This window comes from Pelodiscus sinensis, chromosome 2 (assembly GCF_052426305.1).
Source record: "Pelodiscus sinensis isolate ZL-2025 chromosome 2, ASM5242630v1, whole genome shotgun sequence".
Lineage (NCBI taxonomy): Eukaryota > Metazoa > Chordata > Testudines > Trionychidae > Pelodiscus > Pelodiscus sinensis.
The window spans coordinates 114,394,036-114,412,130 of NC_143053.1; the positions used below are offsets into that span (position 1 = coordinate 114,394,036).

At 38.0% G+C, this 18,095-nt stretch overlaps 1 protein-coding gene across 3 annotated transcripts in view; it reads left to right on the forward strand.

Annotated features, from left to right (window-relative positions):
- The window catches only part of SLC35B3 (solute carrier family 35 member B3), a 35,973-nt gene extending 18,163 nt beyond the window's left edge, over positions 1-17,810 (forward strand). For all 3 annotated transcript variants that reach the window (XM_075921276.2, XM_075921277.2, XM_075921279.2), the window contains exons 6-10: positions 551-648; positions 5,250-5,342; positions 5,737-5,848; positions 16,135-16,204; positions 17,155-17,810. In XM_075921276.2, the coding sequence (XP_075777391.1) occupies positions 551-648; positions 5,250-5,342; positions 5,737-5,848; positions 16,135-16,204; positions 17,155-17,305 (524 nt within the window). In that variant the 3' untranslated portion in view covers positions 17,306-17,810. The remainder of the gene's footprint in view (positions 1-550; positions 649-5,249; positions 5,343-5,736; positions 5,849-16,134; positions 16,205-17,154) is intronic.
- Positions 17,811-18,095: the final 285 nt, after the last annotated feature.

Here is an 18,095-nt window from a genome sequence, read left to right on the forward strand (position 1 = left end):
AATGAAGTCTTTTACCAAGGAAGGAAATATATTTTAAAGTAGAATTTGATATTTAGGGTTCAATAATGGCTCTTGGCATTGACTGACTGAAGAGATGGAGGAACACTGCTCAAGCAATACTGCTTGGAAGAATCATGCCTTTAAAAGGTCTCATGTCTAGAGTATGGATATTATAATATAACCGTTTAAACTTTTAACCAGTAAGCCTGGGCTGGCTGCCATCCTGCGCTGCAGGCTCTGTAGTATAAAACGTATATAGCAGAGCTCCCAATACAGCTGGCTACTCGGGATTGTGGTCAGCTAGCCAGACCTTAAAAGTTTTAATCATAACTACTTATTTGTAGTCTATGAAAGCCCATAAGCCTGTATCGGGATACGATGCCTTATTGTGCCACATGAATTAAGACAATTCTCATCTTCTAGAACTGAAGCAAAGTGAAAATTGTTTGAGCTAACCTCTTACACTACACTTACAGGGTGAGTGTAGAATGGTATTTGTCACTGTTTTGTTTATTAATTCTGTTTGTTTTTCCTTTTCTTTCATTTGAAGGTGTGGTTCTTATATCCCTTGCTCTCTGTGCAGATGCAGTGATAGGAAATGTGCAAGAAAAAGCTATGAAGTTACATAATGGTTCCAATTCAGAAATGGTAAATACCCAACTCTTTAATCTAGTGTTCCGTCACACAGAACAGTCACTTGCCCCCGACTACTGTACCCCTTTCAGGCATCTTATTTGTCTTGTGTTCACCCTAGTTTCACCTCAAACTACTTGCTTACAAAAGCAGACATAAAACTACAAAGAGGTCTCAGCATATTATTACTGAAAAAGTTGCTTACTTTCTCATTTTTACCATATAATTATAAATCAATTGGAATATAAGTATTGTACATATTTCACTGTATAGTATATAGAGCAGTACAAACAAATCATTGTATGAAATTTGTTTGTGGTGACTTAGCTAGTCCTTTTTATGTAGCCCGTTGTAAAATTAGGCAGGTATCTAGATGGGTTGTTGTACCTCCTGGAAGACCTCTACATACCTCCAGGGTACACTTAGCCCTGGCTAAGAACCACTGATATACTATATTAATACATGTGGAGTTGGAATTTTCTCCTATATTTATCAGAGATTCTATCTATCAAGATACATGATCGATCATTTAATGACAAACTGAAACTTAATCTATTTATTGTGCATATAAAAAGAAAGTGCTTTCTTTCAAAAGGTACACATTTCTAGTTCTGAAGTTGCAATAATTCTCTATTTTTGTACATTATTTGTTTTGACAGGAAGTATTTCCTTTGTTCATGCCTCCCTACTGCATAACTGAAATCAATGGAATGTTTTCCATAGAAAATACTGTAGTTATAATACAAATATTCATTTAGTTTGAATAATATTGTATTTTGTCCACTGATTTCAGTGTTTTAAAAAATTCCACTCAGCACTTACTAAGTACCTTTAAAAATCTGACCCTGACCCTTAGTGACCATCCATATTATAGTGCTGTAGATATAATTAAGAAAAAAATATCTTCGAGACTTGTAACGGTGAAATCTAAAATTGTATTAGCAAATTACATTTATAAGGCAGAGCAAGAAGAATAAGGCTACGTCTATGCTACGAGTTTTGCCGGATTATCATTTTCTCGTACTTCATTTGCACTAGGGGTTTTTGCGCAAAAACAAGCAATGTGGACATTTCCTTCTTGCGCAAAACCCCCTTTTTTGAGTCATAAGGATCTTGTGCAAAAACCCCTTTTTGCGCAAAAAGGAAACATCCACTCTGCTTGTTTTTGCGCAAAAACCCCTAGCGCAAAAACTGATCGGAAGAGATTATGCAAATGAATCCATGCTTAATTTGCATTGCCTCTTCTGGCAGAACTCGTAGTATAGACATCGCCTGAGAGAACCACATTCCAAAATACGTTCAACATTGAGTTGACAGTCGAGCGTAATTGTCCAGATAATATGGGAAAGAAGTCCCACATTTGATGCTTCTTTTGCATGTATGCATGTGCAGTTTCTAACACCTGCTGTAGTCAATTTTATTCAGATCTGCTGAAAAAACTTACGGAATCCTAATGGACTTAACATTGTAATATCCAGAACTTTGAATTAAACTACTTTTTCCATAGCACTGTAAAACACAGATTAAACTCGAAAGTTACTAACTTCGGTTAAATTGAAACCACAAAAGGTACCAACACCCTTTCCTTTTTTTAAGGGTGTCAGAAAGAGAGTTCATTTTCTAAATATCAGTGACAGTCTTAAGATTGCCTTCACAAATGTTATTCAGTCGTAGAAGATACAAAATGATGCACAAAGTTTAGAATAAAAAACCAGCAGATGTGGCTAAAAAGTTTTAAAACTCCTCTGAGCTTCATTAAAACTTATATTATCCACAGATATCAGTAGAGGCACATCTATTAAAACTTTACCTCATCAGAATTTAGTAGTCTGTCCTCAGTACAGACCAGAGGCACTGTGACTAACCCCATTAGAAATTACTTAAGAAAATAATCAGAGCTTGAAAATTAAGTGTTTATAATGAGTAGTATGGAATTTCTAAATCCATATGAAGCCCAGAAGCTTTTCATAGCTTTTTGAAGCAGTAATCAACTCTCTTTTTTTAATCATTGTCATCCTAAATCTTATTGGTAAAGAATGATTCTCAATACAAAACATTGGTACAGATTAAATAATTTTGTTAATTTTATCATTATATATACTTACTGTCTTATAGCCGCATAGGAAAACCATAGCAGAAAGGGGGAAATAGAATCAGCAGGGATATGAACAAGTTCTATCAACTGAGAGAATCTGCAGCTAATCAAACTAATGTCTAGTACTAGTGAAGTGAAAGCAGGAAGCAACTTCATCACTTGTGAGCACAAAAAATAGTTTATTGACAATAAATATACATTAATAAGCAATCTATGAATCTGCATATCAAAAGAAAAATGTTAAATATGAATTTAAGAACTCATAGGCCTTTTTTCCTAAGTGTAATTAATACAAGTTTCATAGTAGACAACAAGGCTATAGTAAATGTACACTTTTTTTTGGATTTAATCTAATAAAGAAATGTCTATTGCTGATTTTATTCAAACAGATCATAAAAATTGTGATTTTTGGCATTGTAATGTATATGTTTATTGGTTTACTGCAATAGGATATTTCAGTGTGTATTTTATACATTTTTTTTCCTTCCATTACATTTGCTTTTTCAAATTATATTCAGTGAAGGTAGTTATGCTCATGGTTAAAATTCCCTAATACTTTGTGATAGAAACTTCTTCTACTGTTCCTAATAGCTAGAAAACACTCTCCAATAATTCCTGAAATTGAATCCATTTTCCATAGTCACCACATTGTTTTGCTATCTAACACATAGCAAATAGAAACTCACTGGCAAAGTATAAGTCTATAAATGCCAGTACTGGCAAGTTTTCATATAAAACAACCACCTTCTACTGCTTACTCAGTTAACTCTAGTGGTAGATGGTTGTGTTTCTATCTTACTAGAGGGAAAGAGGTCAATATGGTTCTACATGTTGATGAAATTTGTTTTTTCTAATTTAAGTTTTCAAAGAATTTAGGAAGAACCATCCAAAAAGATTTTAAGAGCATTAAAGTTGCAAAGTCAAGCACTCAAAAATTATGAAATGGAAGAATTATGTTTACCTGACCACTTTGTACATATGCATTATAATATCTTTTTGATTGCATATTATTTTTTCTACAGGACATCTGCCTTGTTCTGTGCACACATTGGACGATGCTTTGGAAATGGTCCAAGATTATGTAATGTATGCATTTGTTGTCTGTAGGACCTTTGCCTCACTGCTTGAGGAGGTGTTTAGTAAGTGAGACAGGGTTATTGTGGGAAGAGAAAGGACTGTCTCATGGTCCAGACAGTTGAATACTGCACTGGAGAATTGAATTCTGTCCTTTCTGTCACCTGGTGGACAGAAGGAGAACACAGGGAACAAGCAAGCTCCAGGAAGAAAAAAAGAGATGCTGACACTTACTGCCTGCTCTTTGGCCCCTATCCTGGGTGCTTCAGCCCCTCCAGATATTGCTGTTGCCTCTGCCATCCCACACATTTAAGTTTACTGCAGTATTTCCATTGTGGGGATCCTAAGCTCCCACCCCCTGTCACCAGTTCCACCTGCCTGCCACAGAGTTCCTGTATGAGGCTTGGCAAGTTGCTTAAACCAAACTATTCACTGGGGGGCCTCCAATAGTGTGTTCCATGTTTTCTCAATGCCCAGCAGGAAACCTGTAGGGCCAGATATAATGGAGTGCTTGAGCACTCACAACTGTATCAGAAGTAGAATCTTTGCTATAAATGCATAAAATATTAACTACTCTGAAAAAATCAGGACCTTGGTATCTAAACTGCACCTTCCAAAATTAGTGGAGACTTCTGATAATTTTGTTCTTATTCTCAGTCTCATTTCCTGATCTGGACAGTGGGGGGAAAATACTCACCTCACAGGGGTGTCATGAAGATAAACTCATTAATGTCAGTATCTTGGTTTACTATGAGATTATAGTAGAAAAGCCCTTGAGGAAATTAATTTTGTATTCAGATGATGTGCCTCAAATACACAGAGCTACACACCAAATGACAAAGACAAAAGGAAACATTAAATAGCTTACCAGTTACCAGTAACTGAGTACTGTCCATCCTTCTCACTGAATGAGGCAGGAGTTCTGTAGAAAAAATAATGTGGTCATGTAATTAAAGACTGACATGATGCACATGCTCAAACAGACTGAATTAAAGTTTCACAGGCAACCTGAATTGTGGCATTTTCAAATTTATGAATGCTTGGCTTTGCTAACAATATAGACTTGTTAATGTAATTTATAAGTATTTACTTGGAGTTTTGTATATTAAAATAGTTCAACTACTGCATATATTTATAATTGTTCAAAATATTACTTACTTGGAATTCAGGATTTTATTATCTACTACCTCTTAGATCTGTCTAGCCTGAGGATATTAGTAAATGACTTGCTGCATATGAAAAAATATTTTTGTGTGTGGTGATGGTGAAATGGAAAGTTATGATCCTATTACCCACTTTAAGTTTTCATATAGTTACCTAAATACTGAGGATGTTATATGCTACATTTAAAATTGAGTATATTATCATAGCCACATATTGGAAAGCATTTAATTTCCTCCTTTAATTGTTAAATACTACTAGCTAATTTTTATTTGAATTTTTCCAGGTTCTGTATTCTTATTCAATAGGTTTTGTGTATATTTTATTGGGATTGACATGCACTAATGGATTAAGCCCTGCAGTAACATTTTGTTCAAAGGTAAACACTTATTAATCTTACTCCAAAATAAAAATATTTAACTAGTTTTCTGAGTACTGAGGACTCCTCACAGGAAAGATTGTTAATATAGTGTGACAAGACTTGCCATTTTCTTAACTGATCTAAGTACAAGTAAACTTGTCCAATTTAGAAATTAATCCCTTTTTAGTCCTTCATCAACAAAAGTTGAATTTTTTTTAAAAGTGCCATAGCTGAGTGTGTAATTATTTTTCTATTATTTAATAGTTAAATAAGAATCGTTGCATGAATGCATTGTTGAACAGCTTATTATTGCTTGCATACTTGATTAAAGTCTATAGTTTTATTTCATTTTGTAACACCTCAGGGTTTGTTTTGCATTTTCCTAACAGGTTTCTTCTTGTTGTTGTTGCAGCATCCAGTTCAGACTTACGGTTATGCATTCTTTTTTTCCCTGACTGGATATTTTGGAATATCCTTTGTTCTAGCTTTGATTAAAATCTTCGGTGCCCTTCTAGCTGTAACAGGTATGAACAAAATTACATTTTGTATTAATATAAAAAATGTAATACGGTTTTCCAATTTAGGAAAAGCTTGTGAGAATTGGTCTTGCTCTCGTTTTCTTTTACTCTGAGCTAAATCACCTGAGTTCATGTAGCATAACTTCTCTGTTGCAGTAGATTTGGAAACCTCATGGCTCTTTCTAACCCAGTGCCTTCACCTAGAAGGGCTTTATGCACAAATATATGAATGCCAGGATCCTTAGCTAGATACACTAAACAATGCACTTGACAGAGCTGTGGAATCCGAAATATACGCAAAATATAAGCAAGTAAGGTAAGACTTATTTGGGACAAACAGAAAAAAAATGTTCAAATAAAATGGGACAAAGGTGTGCAAAGCACAGTATCATGCTTCTCAAAGATAAAAGCCTAGCCTCTGAGAAATTCCTAGAATCCTTTCTACATGTATTCCATAGACTAAGGTAGCACACTATTTAAAGCTGGATGCTGTTAAGGCAATAATAAATGTACATTGCAGGTTTGGTGTAAAAAAAATGAAAAAAATCAAACTCTTTTCAGCCCTAGCAATCTTGCTTGTTCATCTGACTAGAATAACAAAATATTTTGAGTTGTGGAGGTCAGGTCTTAGAGATACGGGGACTCTTAGTTTTGATTTGTAGAATTTGTTTTATATAAATGCAGAATAAGTACCGGTGTTCTTGGTAACCTTGAAAGTCATTAAAAATACCATTTAAAAATACAGTGAAACCTTTATTATCCGGCACTCTGTTAACCAGAAAACTTTAACTGGCATTGCCCCCAGCCACAATACTATCACATCTTCAGGCACAAAGGCCTGGCTTGGTTTACCATGATTGGCTTAACAATTTTTTATTTAAGAAGTACTAATCATCTTTAATTCAAAATAGAAATGTGAAACCAGCTGCCTCACACTATAAAACTACCTATATTAAAAACTTGAGTTTTACTATTATTGTCCATTGTTTTTTCCTAGATTGATGGGACCCTCAGATAACTGGAATTTTTAGATAACCAGAATGCCCTAATCCCCGAGCATGCCGGATAACACAGGTTTTACTGTATAAACAGCCCATCTTCTCACTTCAGAAGTTTAAATAACCACCAGTGAAGTAGAAGCAAAAGCCAGAATACAGGCAGTCCCAGGGTTACGTACAAGATAGGGACTATAGGTTTGTTCTTAAGTTGAATCTGTATGTAAGTCGGAACTGGCGTCCAGATTCAGCCGCTGCTGAAACTGATCAGTTTCAACAGCGGCTGAATCTTGATGCCAGTTCTGATTACATACAGATTCAACTTAAGAACCCCAGGCATCCCCAAGTCAGCTGCTGCTGAAACTGATCAGTGGCTGATTCCAGGAAGCCCGGGGCAGGGGCTTCCTGTAGTCAGCCACTGGTCAGTTTCAGCAGCGGCTGACTTGGGGATGCCTGGGGCAGAGCAGCTGGGGTGCTGCTGGGTTGGTCCAGTAGCGCCGCCGCTCCTCGGCGCTACTGGACCAACCCAGCAGCACCCAAGCTGCTCTGCCCCAGGCGTTCTGATTCAGCCGCTGCTGAAACTGACCAGCAGTGGCTGAATCAGGACTGGGGCAGAGCAGCTGGGGTGCTGCTGGGTTGGTCCAGTAGCGCCCAGAGCAGCGCTACAGGACCAACCGGCAGTGCCCCAGCTGCTGTACCACACGCTGTCCAGCTGCCCTTGGGCTCCGCGGCTTTGCTCTGCTTTGCTCCCCGTCCCCCTGGTCTGCAGACCGGGGGACGGGGAGCAAAGCGGCGGAACACGCGGGCAGCAGACAGCCCAGACGCGCGTCTGGGCTGTCCGCTGCCCGCGTGTTCAGCCGCTTTGCTTCCTCTCCCTGGTCTGCTGAAGACCAGGGAGAGGGCCCCGTTCGTAACTGCGGATCCGACATAAGTCGGATCCGTGTAACTCGGGGACTGCCTGTAATCAACTCCTCGTTCCCCACAATGCCCATTCAACCTTCACCAGTTCTTTTTATTTAATTTATTTATATGTGTGTGTGTATATATTATATATATATATATGTGATATATATACACACACACATGCACGCACGCACCACAAAAGCCTGTGCAAACAGATGGGCTTTATAGCATGCCAACAAATAAAAGCTAGCTTAAACCAAGGGAGTGTGTGAATTTCAAAGCTGAATAGCCTGCTTTCAGCTCACTTTTTTGCAAACCAAGGGAATTTCTATTTGATTTCTTAATACAAGATTGAAATCTTACTATGTCAAAGATGCAGATAAACTGTCTAGTCTTCCAAATGCTTTGTCCAATGTTGCAGTGTTACACTTGTTTCAGATACTCCTTTTATACACTCCATTTTCTACTACATGCTTAATGTGGCACATGACTGCACTAGGTACATCAGAAGACAGTTACACTGTGCTGTGTTATCAATGTACTAAAAATACTTAAGCTAATACTAATGCTTCTAAGAGCAACATATATACAAGTAGAAGAACCTTGCACAGATAGAAATGTCTACCCAGGGATGTGAATATCTGCGGCTAGAAATTGGGATCTGCAGGGCTCTACTCCCAAGAGTGACTGTGACCAGTGGAGAGCAGCATGGACCCATTGCACCCCAGAGCCTATGCCCCATGACAACAGCTCCTCCCAGCAGCTTCCTGGTCCCCAGCTGCGGCGTCTTTTGGGGGAGTTTGTACAGCCATGCAGGGGATGGGAGTAGTAGAGCCATACTACCGGAAAGAGCTGCCAATGTAGGGCAGTAACTCCCAGGAACGAGGGGAGTATGTTCCTCTCTGTTGGCAACAGTAGCTCTGGGGAATGGAGCCTTCAGATCCCAGTGTCTATATGTGGATATCTGTAACCCTAGGTAGACATTTCTGTCCACACATAATCTGTGGCAATGAGCCATCCAAAATCCCAACCACTAATCCCATCCCAAGTACAGTTTGAACCTCGCTAATCTAGCACCCTTGGGACTGACCAGTTCCGAACGAGAGTATTTTCCAGATAAGGAGAGGTCAGTGTTGTCTAGCAGCATTACCAACACTTCCACGGCCTACTGGACTATTAAAGGACATTTAGGGGTAAATTAGAGCTAAATAGCAGCACAGAACACTGAGACCCAGGACTGGAGGCTGTAAACAAAGTTTATGGGACCACGGGAAACTTGGCCATCCCCATGAAAAGTGGACATCCAGCTAACTGAAGTCATTCTGGACGACTGATGTTTCTGGACCAGTGAGTTCTGGATTAGAGATGTTCAACCTGTAGTATATCAAGAATATGCCCAGGTATATATCCTGAGTAGTCAATCTCTGGGACAGTTGCATGCATCTACATAAATGTTGAAGTTGCTTAGTTCTTAAGTCCACAGCAGCAAGGAACCTTACCTGTTTATGCATAGATTTTGACATACCACAAGGTTATGTGCATAATAAAAATAGTTCACTGTTAATTGTGTCTTGCAACAGACACACAGAATGTATTTGCAATGATTTTTTTCCCTTCCTCTGCTCAAAGAAGGGGAACTGCAGTTTAAAACAACGAAAATCATCAGTGTTAAACATATCCTACTAGGGATGTTAAATTTAGATTAATTAACAAATCAAATAGTTGATGGGATTTCCATCGACTATTTGATTAGTTAATAAGGGCATCTCCACCTTTGAAGCCTGATACTCCCTGCGGTGCCTGAGCCTTTGAAATGTACAAGAGCCCCACAGGAAGTGCTGGGCCAGCAGGGAGCTCCCCACTGGCCCCACACTCCCTGCAGTGGCTGAGCCTTTGAAATGTACAAAAGCCCCAGCCTCTACCTCCCCTGCTGTCTGTGGAGATGATGCTGGAGGGAACTAGCTTTTAAGATGGATCCCCTCAGCACCAGTTCCTGTTCCCTCCCCCTCCTCCCTGCTGCCTCTGTCTTATAGAGGCAGCAAAGGGTGGGAAGCAACTAGTCGCATCACTAGTCGACTATCCGATAAGCATACGTTTATTGGATAGTTGACTAGTTGCTTACATCCCTATATCCTACACTGGACACTAATGCTTTTTCCACTAATTTTTCAGCCTGGGGCCTGCGGACTGTTTAAGATTCCCAATGGGATTGTCACCTCCATTTGAAAGACTGCGAGTGAAAGACTGAAAATTGCTAATTTAGTCTATTAATGTTTTGTCTGCCTAACGTTTTTAATGGAGGATGATTCCATTTTCAGGAGTAGTATATTTACATATCAGTAATTTGTTTAGGCTTTAAATCGTTTCTAAATTAAATGTATTACTAGAATGGCAGATATGACAAACCATGATTTAGGGATTACGAATCTACTCTGGCATACATCTGCATTCACTCAGCCATCATTAAGGTGGTCATAATATTTTACAACGGTGTTACATTAATGTAGTAAAACTAGCTACAGCAAAATTACATTTAAATGAACATTATTAACCTATATGATCATGACCTTGTAAGTCAGCTATCACAGAATCTGTTTGTATAACAAGCTTGTCTCTTATTTTGAATGGGAAGGAGAGATTCATGTTTTTTTCTTTCAATATCCTATTTCCAAAATCCTTTTAAAATTAGTGTTTCTTGTCAGTCAACTACCCAGAACAGTTCCATTGTTTTTAAACAGAGAGACTTCTAGATGGTAACATTTCATTTGTAAATGTTTTGCAAAACTAAGTTGTGTTCCTGATCCTCCTGTAGTAACCATCAAATGAGTCCCAATTATATCATATGATTACAGACCACTAAAAAGTGATAAGTTTTTAAATTGCTTAATTACAAATGCTAGAAGTCTGAATGATAAGATGGATGAACTAAAGTGCTTTATATTAAATGAGGATATCGATATAATAGGCATCACAGAAACTTGATGGAATGAGGTGGAAACTTGGTGGAATAATCAGTAGGGCACAGTAATACCTAGATGCAAGGATAGAACAGGTCATGTTGGTAGGGACGTGGTACTATATGGGAAAGAAATAATATAATTAAATGAAGTAAAAATCTGAAATGAACCATACTGTACCATAGAACATCTATGGATAATAATTACGTGTTCAAATAATAATACAGCAGTAAAAATATTACCAACCACCTCACCAGGATGGTGACAGTAACTCTGAAATGCTCAAAAATGTTAGAGAGGGTATAAAAATTAATGGGGATTTCAGCTATCCCCATATTGACTGGGTACAGGTCACCAGTGTTCCCTTTAAGCTGTGCACTTGTGCAGCTGCCTGGGAGAAATTAAAATGCTACCCAGCTGATTTTCAGAGCATCCACAGGCAAGCTGTGTGTTTCTCTTAGTGGTGCACATTTGCATATAAATTTATTCTGCAGATGGATGGAAAAATCCACACATAGATAGAAAAGATTGGAGGAAACATTGCATGTTAACTCAAGACATGATGCAGAGATAGTTTATTGACACCTTTAAATGACGACTTCTTGCAGTAGATAGTCCTAAACCCAAAAGAAGAGAGACAATTCTTGATTTAGTCCTAAGTAGTGCACAGAATCTGTTTTAAGAAGTGACGATAGCTGGATAGTTTGATAATAGTGACCTTAATATAACTGAATTTCACATACCTGTGGTGGGGAAAAGACCATATCAGGTTTACACTTTAGCATTTAAATTTCAGAAAGGAGGACTACACAAAAATGAGGGGGTTAAACAGAAATTAAAAGGTATTGTGTCAAATGTGAAAACCCTACAAGCTACATGGAAGCTTTTTAAAGCCACCATAGAGGTGCAACTTAAATGTATATCCCAAATTAAAAAACATAGTAAAGAGAACAAAAATAAACCCACCATGGCTAAACAAAGTATAGAAGCAATGAGAGAAAGTTAAATCCTATTAGGAAAAGAGAAGGGTGTAAACTCTAGTAAGTGAAAATATAAAAATGTATTTATGAAAGCCCAAAACAAAAATTTGAAAAACAGCTAGCCAAGGACTCAAAAACCAAAAATGTTAAGTACATCAGAAGCATCTCTGGATGATCAAAATACTAAAGGCACACTCAAGGATGGCAAGGCACTGCAGAATAACTAAATGAACTATTTGAATTCGTCTCCAGGGCTGAGGATGTCAGGGAGATTCCCAAAGCTGAGCCATTCTTTTTAGGTGACATATCTGAGGATGGTTCCAGATCGATGTGTCAAAAGTTTCAGAATAAATTAATAAACTAAACAATAATAAGTCAGATGGTATTCATCAGAAGGAATTCAAATGTAAAATTGCAACTAATTAGGGTTTGTAATCTAATCCTTTCAATTAGCTTTTGTACCAAATGACTGGAGGATAGCTAATGTGCTGCCAATTTTTAAAATTGCTCCAGAGTTAATCCTGTCTATTACAAGCCAATAAGCCTGACTTCAATGTCCGGCAAATTTGGGGGGAAGAGTCAACATTTTTTAAAAGGAAATCATGCCTCACTAATCTACTAGAACTTTTTGAGAGGGTCAACGAGCATGTAGACAAAAGGGATCCAGTGGATATAGTGTACCTGAATTTTAAGAGTGCCTTTGACAATGTCACTCACCAAAGGCTCTTAAGCAAAGTAAGCTGTCATGGGATAAGAAGAAAGGTCATCTCATGGATTGGTTGAAAGGTAAGAGAAACAGAACAGGAATAAATGGTCAGATTTCAAAATGGAGAGACATAAATAGTTATCTTTATTGGGATTTCCTAAATGATCTGGAAAAAGATGTAAACAGGGAGGTGGCAAAATTTGCAGATACAAAACTCCTCAACATGATAAAGATCCAGGTAGACTATGAAGAGCTACGAAAAGCTCTCACAAACCTGGATGATTGAGCATCAAAATGGCAGACAAAATTCAGTGTTGATAAATGAAAAGTAATGCATATTGCAAAACACATGCCCAACTATACATATAAAATGAATTAGCTATTACCACTTAAAGATCTTGGAGTCTTTGCGGCTAGTTCTCTGGAAAAATCCACTCAATATACAGCAGCAGTCAGGAAAGCTAGTAGAACACTAAAAATCATTAAGAAAGGGATAGATAAGACAAAGTATCATAATTCTATATAAATCCATGGTACGCCCACATTTTCAATACTGCACGCAAATGAGTTCACCCCATTTCAAAAAAGATGTATTGGAATTGGGAAAAGTATAGGGGGGAAAAAAGCAATACATTATTAGGGGAATGGAATAGCTGCCATATGAGGAGAGATTAAAAAGACTCCCTTCAGTTTGAAAAAGAAGCGGCTAAGAGGAGACAGAGAAGTCTATACAATCACCACTGTTTTGCAGAAAATAAATAATGAAGTGTTATTTATGCCTTCTCATAACACAAGAGCTAAGAGTTACCAAATGAAATTAAGAGCCAGCAGGTGGGAAAACAAAAGGATTCACTATTTCCACAACAGACGGTTCACCTGTGGAACTCCTTGCCAGAGGATGTTTTAAAGACCAAAACTATAACATGGTTCAAAAAAGAACTAAGTAAGTTCATGGAGGATAGGTCTATCAGTTGCAATTACCGTATATACTCGAGTATAAGCCGAGTTTTTCAGCACAGTTTTTGTGCTGAAAAATGCCCCCCTCGGCTTATACTCGAGTCAGCATCTCGAGAACTGAGGCAGGCAAAGCCTCAGAGGCGCGGGACACCCCCCCGCGGCTGTGGCTTCAATCCGGGAGCCTGTGGTCTGCTGGGGACGGTCTGGCAAAGCCTCAGAGGCGCGGGGAACCGCCGCTGCTGCCGCTTCAATCTGGGTGCCTGTGGTCTGCTGGGGACCATCCCCAGCAGACCACAGGCTCCCGGACTGAAGCCACAGCCGCGGGGGGGTCCCGCGCCTCTGAGGCTTTGCCAGAGCAAAGCCTCAGAGGCGCGGGGAACCGCCGCTGCTGCTGCTTCAATCTGGGTGCCTGTGGTCTGCTGGGGACCGTCCCCAGCAGACCACAGGCTCCCGGACTGAAGCCGCAGCCGCGGGGGGTCCCGCACCTCTGAGGCTTTGCTCTGGCAAAGCCTCAGAAGCGCGGGAACCCGCCCGGTGCCCCTGGTCTGCTGGAGACGGTCTCCAGCAGACCAGGGGCACCGGAGCAGCTTTCGCCCCGACTTCCAGGGCTAGACCCGGTATCTATCTTCATTTTTTACATTTACCAGTAGCTGCCTCATTTCCTACCCTAGGCTTATACTCGAGTCAATACTTTTTCCTCAGTTTTTGATCTGAGGAAGTGGGTCTGGCCCACGAAAGCTCATCATCTAATTAACCATCTTGTTAGTCTTTAAAGTGCTACATTGTCCTGCATTTTGCTTCAGCTACCCCAGACTAACACGGCTACATTTCTATCACTGTAATAGTGTGTTAGTTATATCTTTCTCCCTATGTTTATCCCTTTTTGTAACTACAAACATTATTCACAAGGGATGGGGAGAGGGGGTGGAACCGGAGAATGCTAAGGAACTTTCCTTAAATTCCCTATGCCCCCAAATCTGGTTTCTGTAAGGTTCTTCATGTATATTAGTAGAAGGGAAAAGATGGACAGATTTGACTATATTTGTCTCATTGATTGTAAACCGTTTTAATCAAGTTTTCCACTAGCCTAGTTTGTTTTGCTTTTCTAATGAAATCAACTATAGGTTATTGACTTCAAATGAGCACAGATGAGAATATTTTATGCTTTAAAACCATCTTTAAGAAACATATTTTACTGTGTTAAGGGTTGTTACGGAATGCTGTGAAATAGCAAAACCTTCCCATAGATTCCTGTGCTTGACCTTGACAGTCTTAACACTCCAGCCCTTCCTACTTTACCTATAGCAATGAGAAAATGTTTGCAATGCCTTAGAAGAGCATCACATTCATTACTGCTTGCTCACCTCCACCCGCTCCTTTATTGGGTCAGATAAGAGGAAAAAATACAATTTTCATTACATTCTATTAATAGAATGAGATTAAAAGCACTTAATTTAGAAGGAAATGGTCACAAATATTTTAATAACTTATTTGGTGAAATACTGAAATAGCAATTAGAAAAACTTGAATTCATCTAAACTTTTTAATTAACTCAATTTTCTTTTTCATTCCCTTAATTTTTCATTTAATTTGATGTGCATAAACTCTTAAAATATAAAAATGACTAAAAAAGGTGATCAGGTGAAGATAAAGCAAAGATACAAGAGAATACCCTAGTTTTAAGGAAAAAATTAAGATTCACCTGATCATCTGAGTGGTGTTGTTGAGTAGTTTCATATTTGACTACAGTATAAACATTTATTACACCTGTTGATTACAAATAATATCAATATTGGCTAACATGAATTTATGCAGTCAGAACATGACCGTGTATATGGATTGTTCTTGGTCCTGCTATGAGTGCAGGGAACTGGTCTTGGTGATGTCTTGAGGTCCCTTTTAACATTATATAACATTTAAATTCACTATATGAAAGTTGTGGTTATTTGTGGTGTTATCCTGCAGGTTATAACTTTAGCTAAACCTGTTAACTGGATTATGTCCTCCTCAGCTACAACTCAGATTTTCTTTAGTGACATGATCACAAGTAGGCAGAGATTAGTGAAATAATACATGTGGCCTTCTGAAGTTAGTAATTGCCTTCTGACATCCATTTTCACAGTCAGTGTAGTGATCAGAGTTATTTCTCTGTATTGATGCCTGCTGTTATGTAAATAAGACTATAAATAGCTCCAGAACTGTTATGATGCAAATACCTATCCCCTTCAAAATAAAACCAAAAGCAAGCATCCATGCCCGTAGATTCTGTCTGTAAAGTAAGAATGTAATAGTAAGTGCTACAGGATCTAAATCTTGCAGAGTATAAAAATGTTAATAAGCTTTATTTCATTTTTAAAATGTACATAATCTAGTTCACAATTTCTACTGGCAACGGTTTCAAAAATGTTTTATCGCTTTTCTGTGATATCTGGTGACAGTAATGTGAGCACTGGGATAAATGAGTCTTGTTACTTTAGGAGTGTCTATAATCTGAATATCTTTACTGGGTTTGCTACTTTGATGCAAACCTCAGTGCGCATGTGCTTGCCCCAGTTTCAAACCAGGAGAAGCCACACCCCCAGTGCAAGCCCTGTCTGACACTGGTCAAGTCATCTACACGGGGGAAACTGAGGGGGGAGAGAGTGGTCTTGCACCCATGAAGCTCATCAATATAAATGTTCCTCCTATAGACAGGCTCTTAATTACCTTGCATAATAATGTATTTCCTAATAAAAGGTTTAGTTGAATTATAACTAGCTCTCAGTTAGAATTAACCACTGTTTCTCTTTTGCAGTAACAACAGGAAGAAAGGCAATGTCTATTGTGCTCTCTTTTTTGTTCTTTGCAAAGCCATTCACATTCCAGTAAGTATCCAATTGTCAGATAATTTTTTTTTGTAGTTTAAGAAAATCTTATGTAATATCTAGCATTTATTTATTAATTAGCTGTTTGGAGGCTTATTCTATAAAGAACTTTAGCTAAAGAACTTTATTCTTTCTGATAAAATGACGTTTTCTCCTTCTCAGCTTCAAAGTGTTACCCAATATACTCTTTTATAACTAACCTTTTGTTATCATGACACATTAATTTGTAAGTTTGTATCAGCATTATTGACAGTTTTTTATAAGGGGTTTAGAATATTTTCCAAAGCATTTGCATTTGTAAAAAAGATTAAATGATTTACATGGAGCCTGATGACTTCTGGATTGAAACAAAATACCATTTATCTTTATTGCTACTGCACTTGTAATAAGCTGTATTGGAGGACTGTAAGTAAACTTTTCTGCCAAATGCCCAAAATACCTACATGCAATTCAGTTTCTCTGAAAAAATGTGAAGTCTTACCAAAAGAACACAAAGTTTAATGGTAAACAATTTTGATGAGGGGAACAAAAAAAAGAGTGCCGTAATCAGGCAATCCAAGCTAATGATGCAGAGAAAAAAAACCTTGTTTAGGAACAGTGGTCATAAAACATAGCTCCTATAAACATGGGAATATACGGCAAATCGAGACTTTAATTTTGAGGATATTTTATTCATATAGCAAAGTGCCATTACAATTAATTATAGCTTAATGTTTGGACAGGTTATGTCAACTAAACTCCTTTTTCCAGTCTACATAGAAAAGAGGAAGGAGAGATCTATGCTAATACATAGTCTGGGTCCTATCACTTGCTTTTCTTTAAGACCATCTGTTAGATTGTCAGCTTCTTGAGAGACAGATTTTATTTTTGTTTTGTAGAATGCAAGGCACATCATTGGCACATTACAAATCAACATAATAATAGCATAATTTTCCTCTTCTCTCCTTTAGGTACGTGTGGTCAGGTTTATTAGTTGTCCTCGGTATATTTCTCAATGTTTACAGTAAGAATATGGATAAAATCAAGCTGCCCTCATTACGGGGTCTTTGGAACAAAATTGTGGAAGACAGACAGACAAGGACGTTGTCCCAAACTGTGTAGACAAGTGGTTGTATGCCATGTCTTGAATCTGACTTATTTTAGTGGAACAGTCTTCAACTGATTCATTTTCCAAAGGGAGCATTATTAAAACCAAAGGAGCTGAGGGCATATTGTCGGCTTGCAGGTGGTTTAACATGAACAATTTTATATGAACCTTCTCTTCAGAACACTTGAATTCGTTGTAGCTGGCGTAGTCCACTGTCAGAAGACATTAACAAGACAATGAAGGAAAGCAACTCCTGGCAGACTGCTGAAAAAACTGTACTCCAAAAAGGGGGACAGTAGAAGATTAATTGGGGCATTTTAATCATATCAGATGTGGTGGATTTGAGATTAGTGGTTCTTTGTTTTTATTGTTGGGGTGGGATTATTTAATGGTAACATGGTATTAACACTTAATGGAAGCTAATGAGCAACTGATTGACCAAATTGAAATTTTAAAGTTGGAAAATATACGGCTTGTCATGATTTTTTCATTTTAAATAAAAATTCAGTTTCAATTCTTGGTGAGCATCTCAACAGTGTACATTTCTTAATATAAATTGGCAATTCTCAAAAATCGATATTTGATTAACTGTTTACATTTGAGACTGAAATTATTTTTCCCCTTTGTTCCTCCTCTCAGCTTTTAAAATGTATTTAAAAGTACATACAGGCATTACTGTTAATCCCAATATGAAAAAAGTACGAAGATCTGTATCTGCTTGCAGAACTAGTTCATCCTCAGAGGAGTTGTCTGCTTTCTACTGTACTGGTGTAAAACAGTCAACTAAGCTTCTAACAGCATACA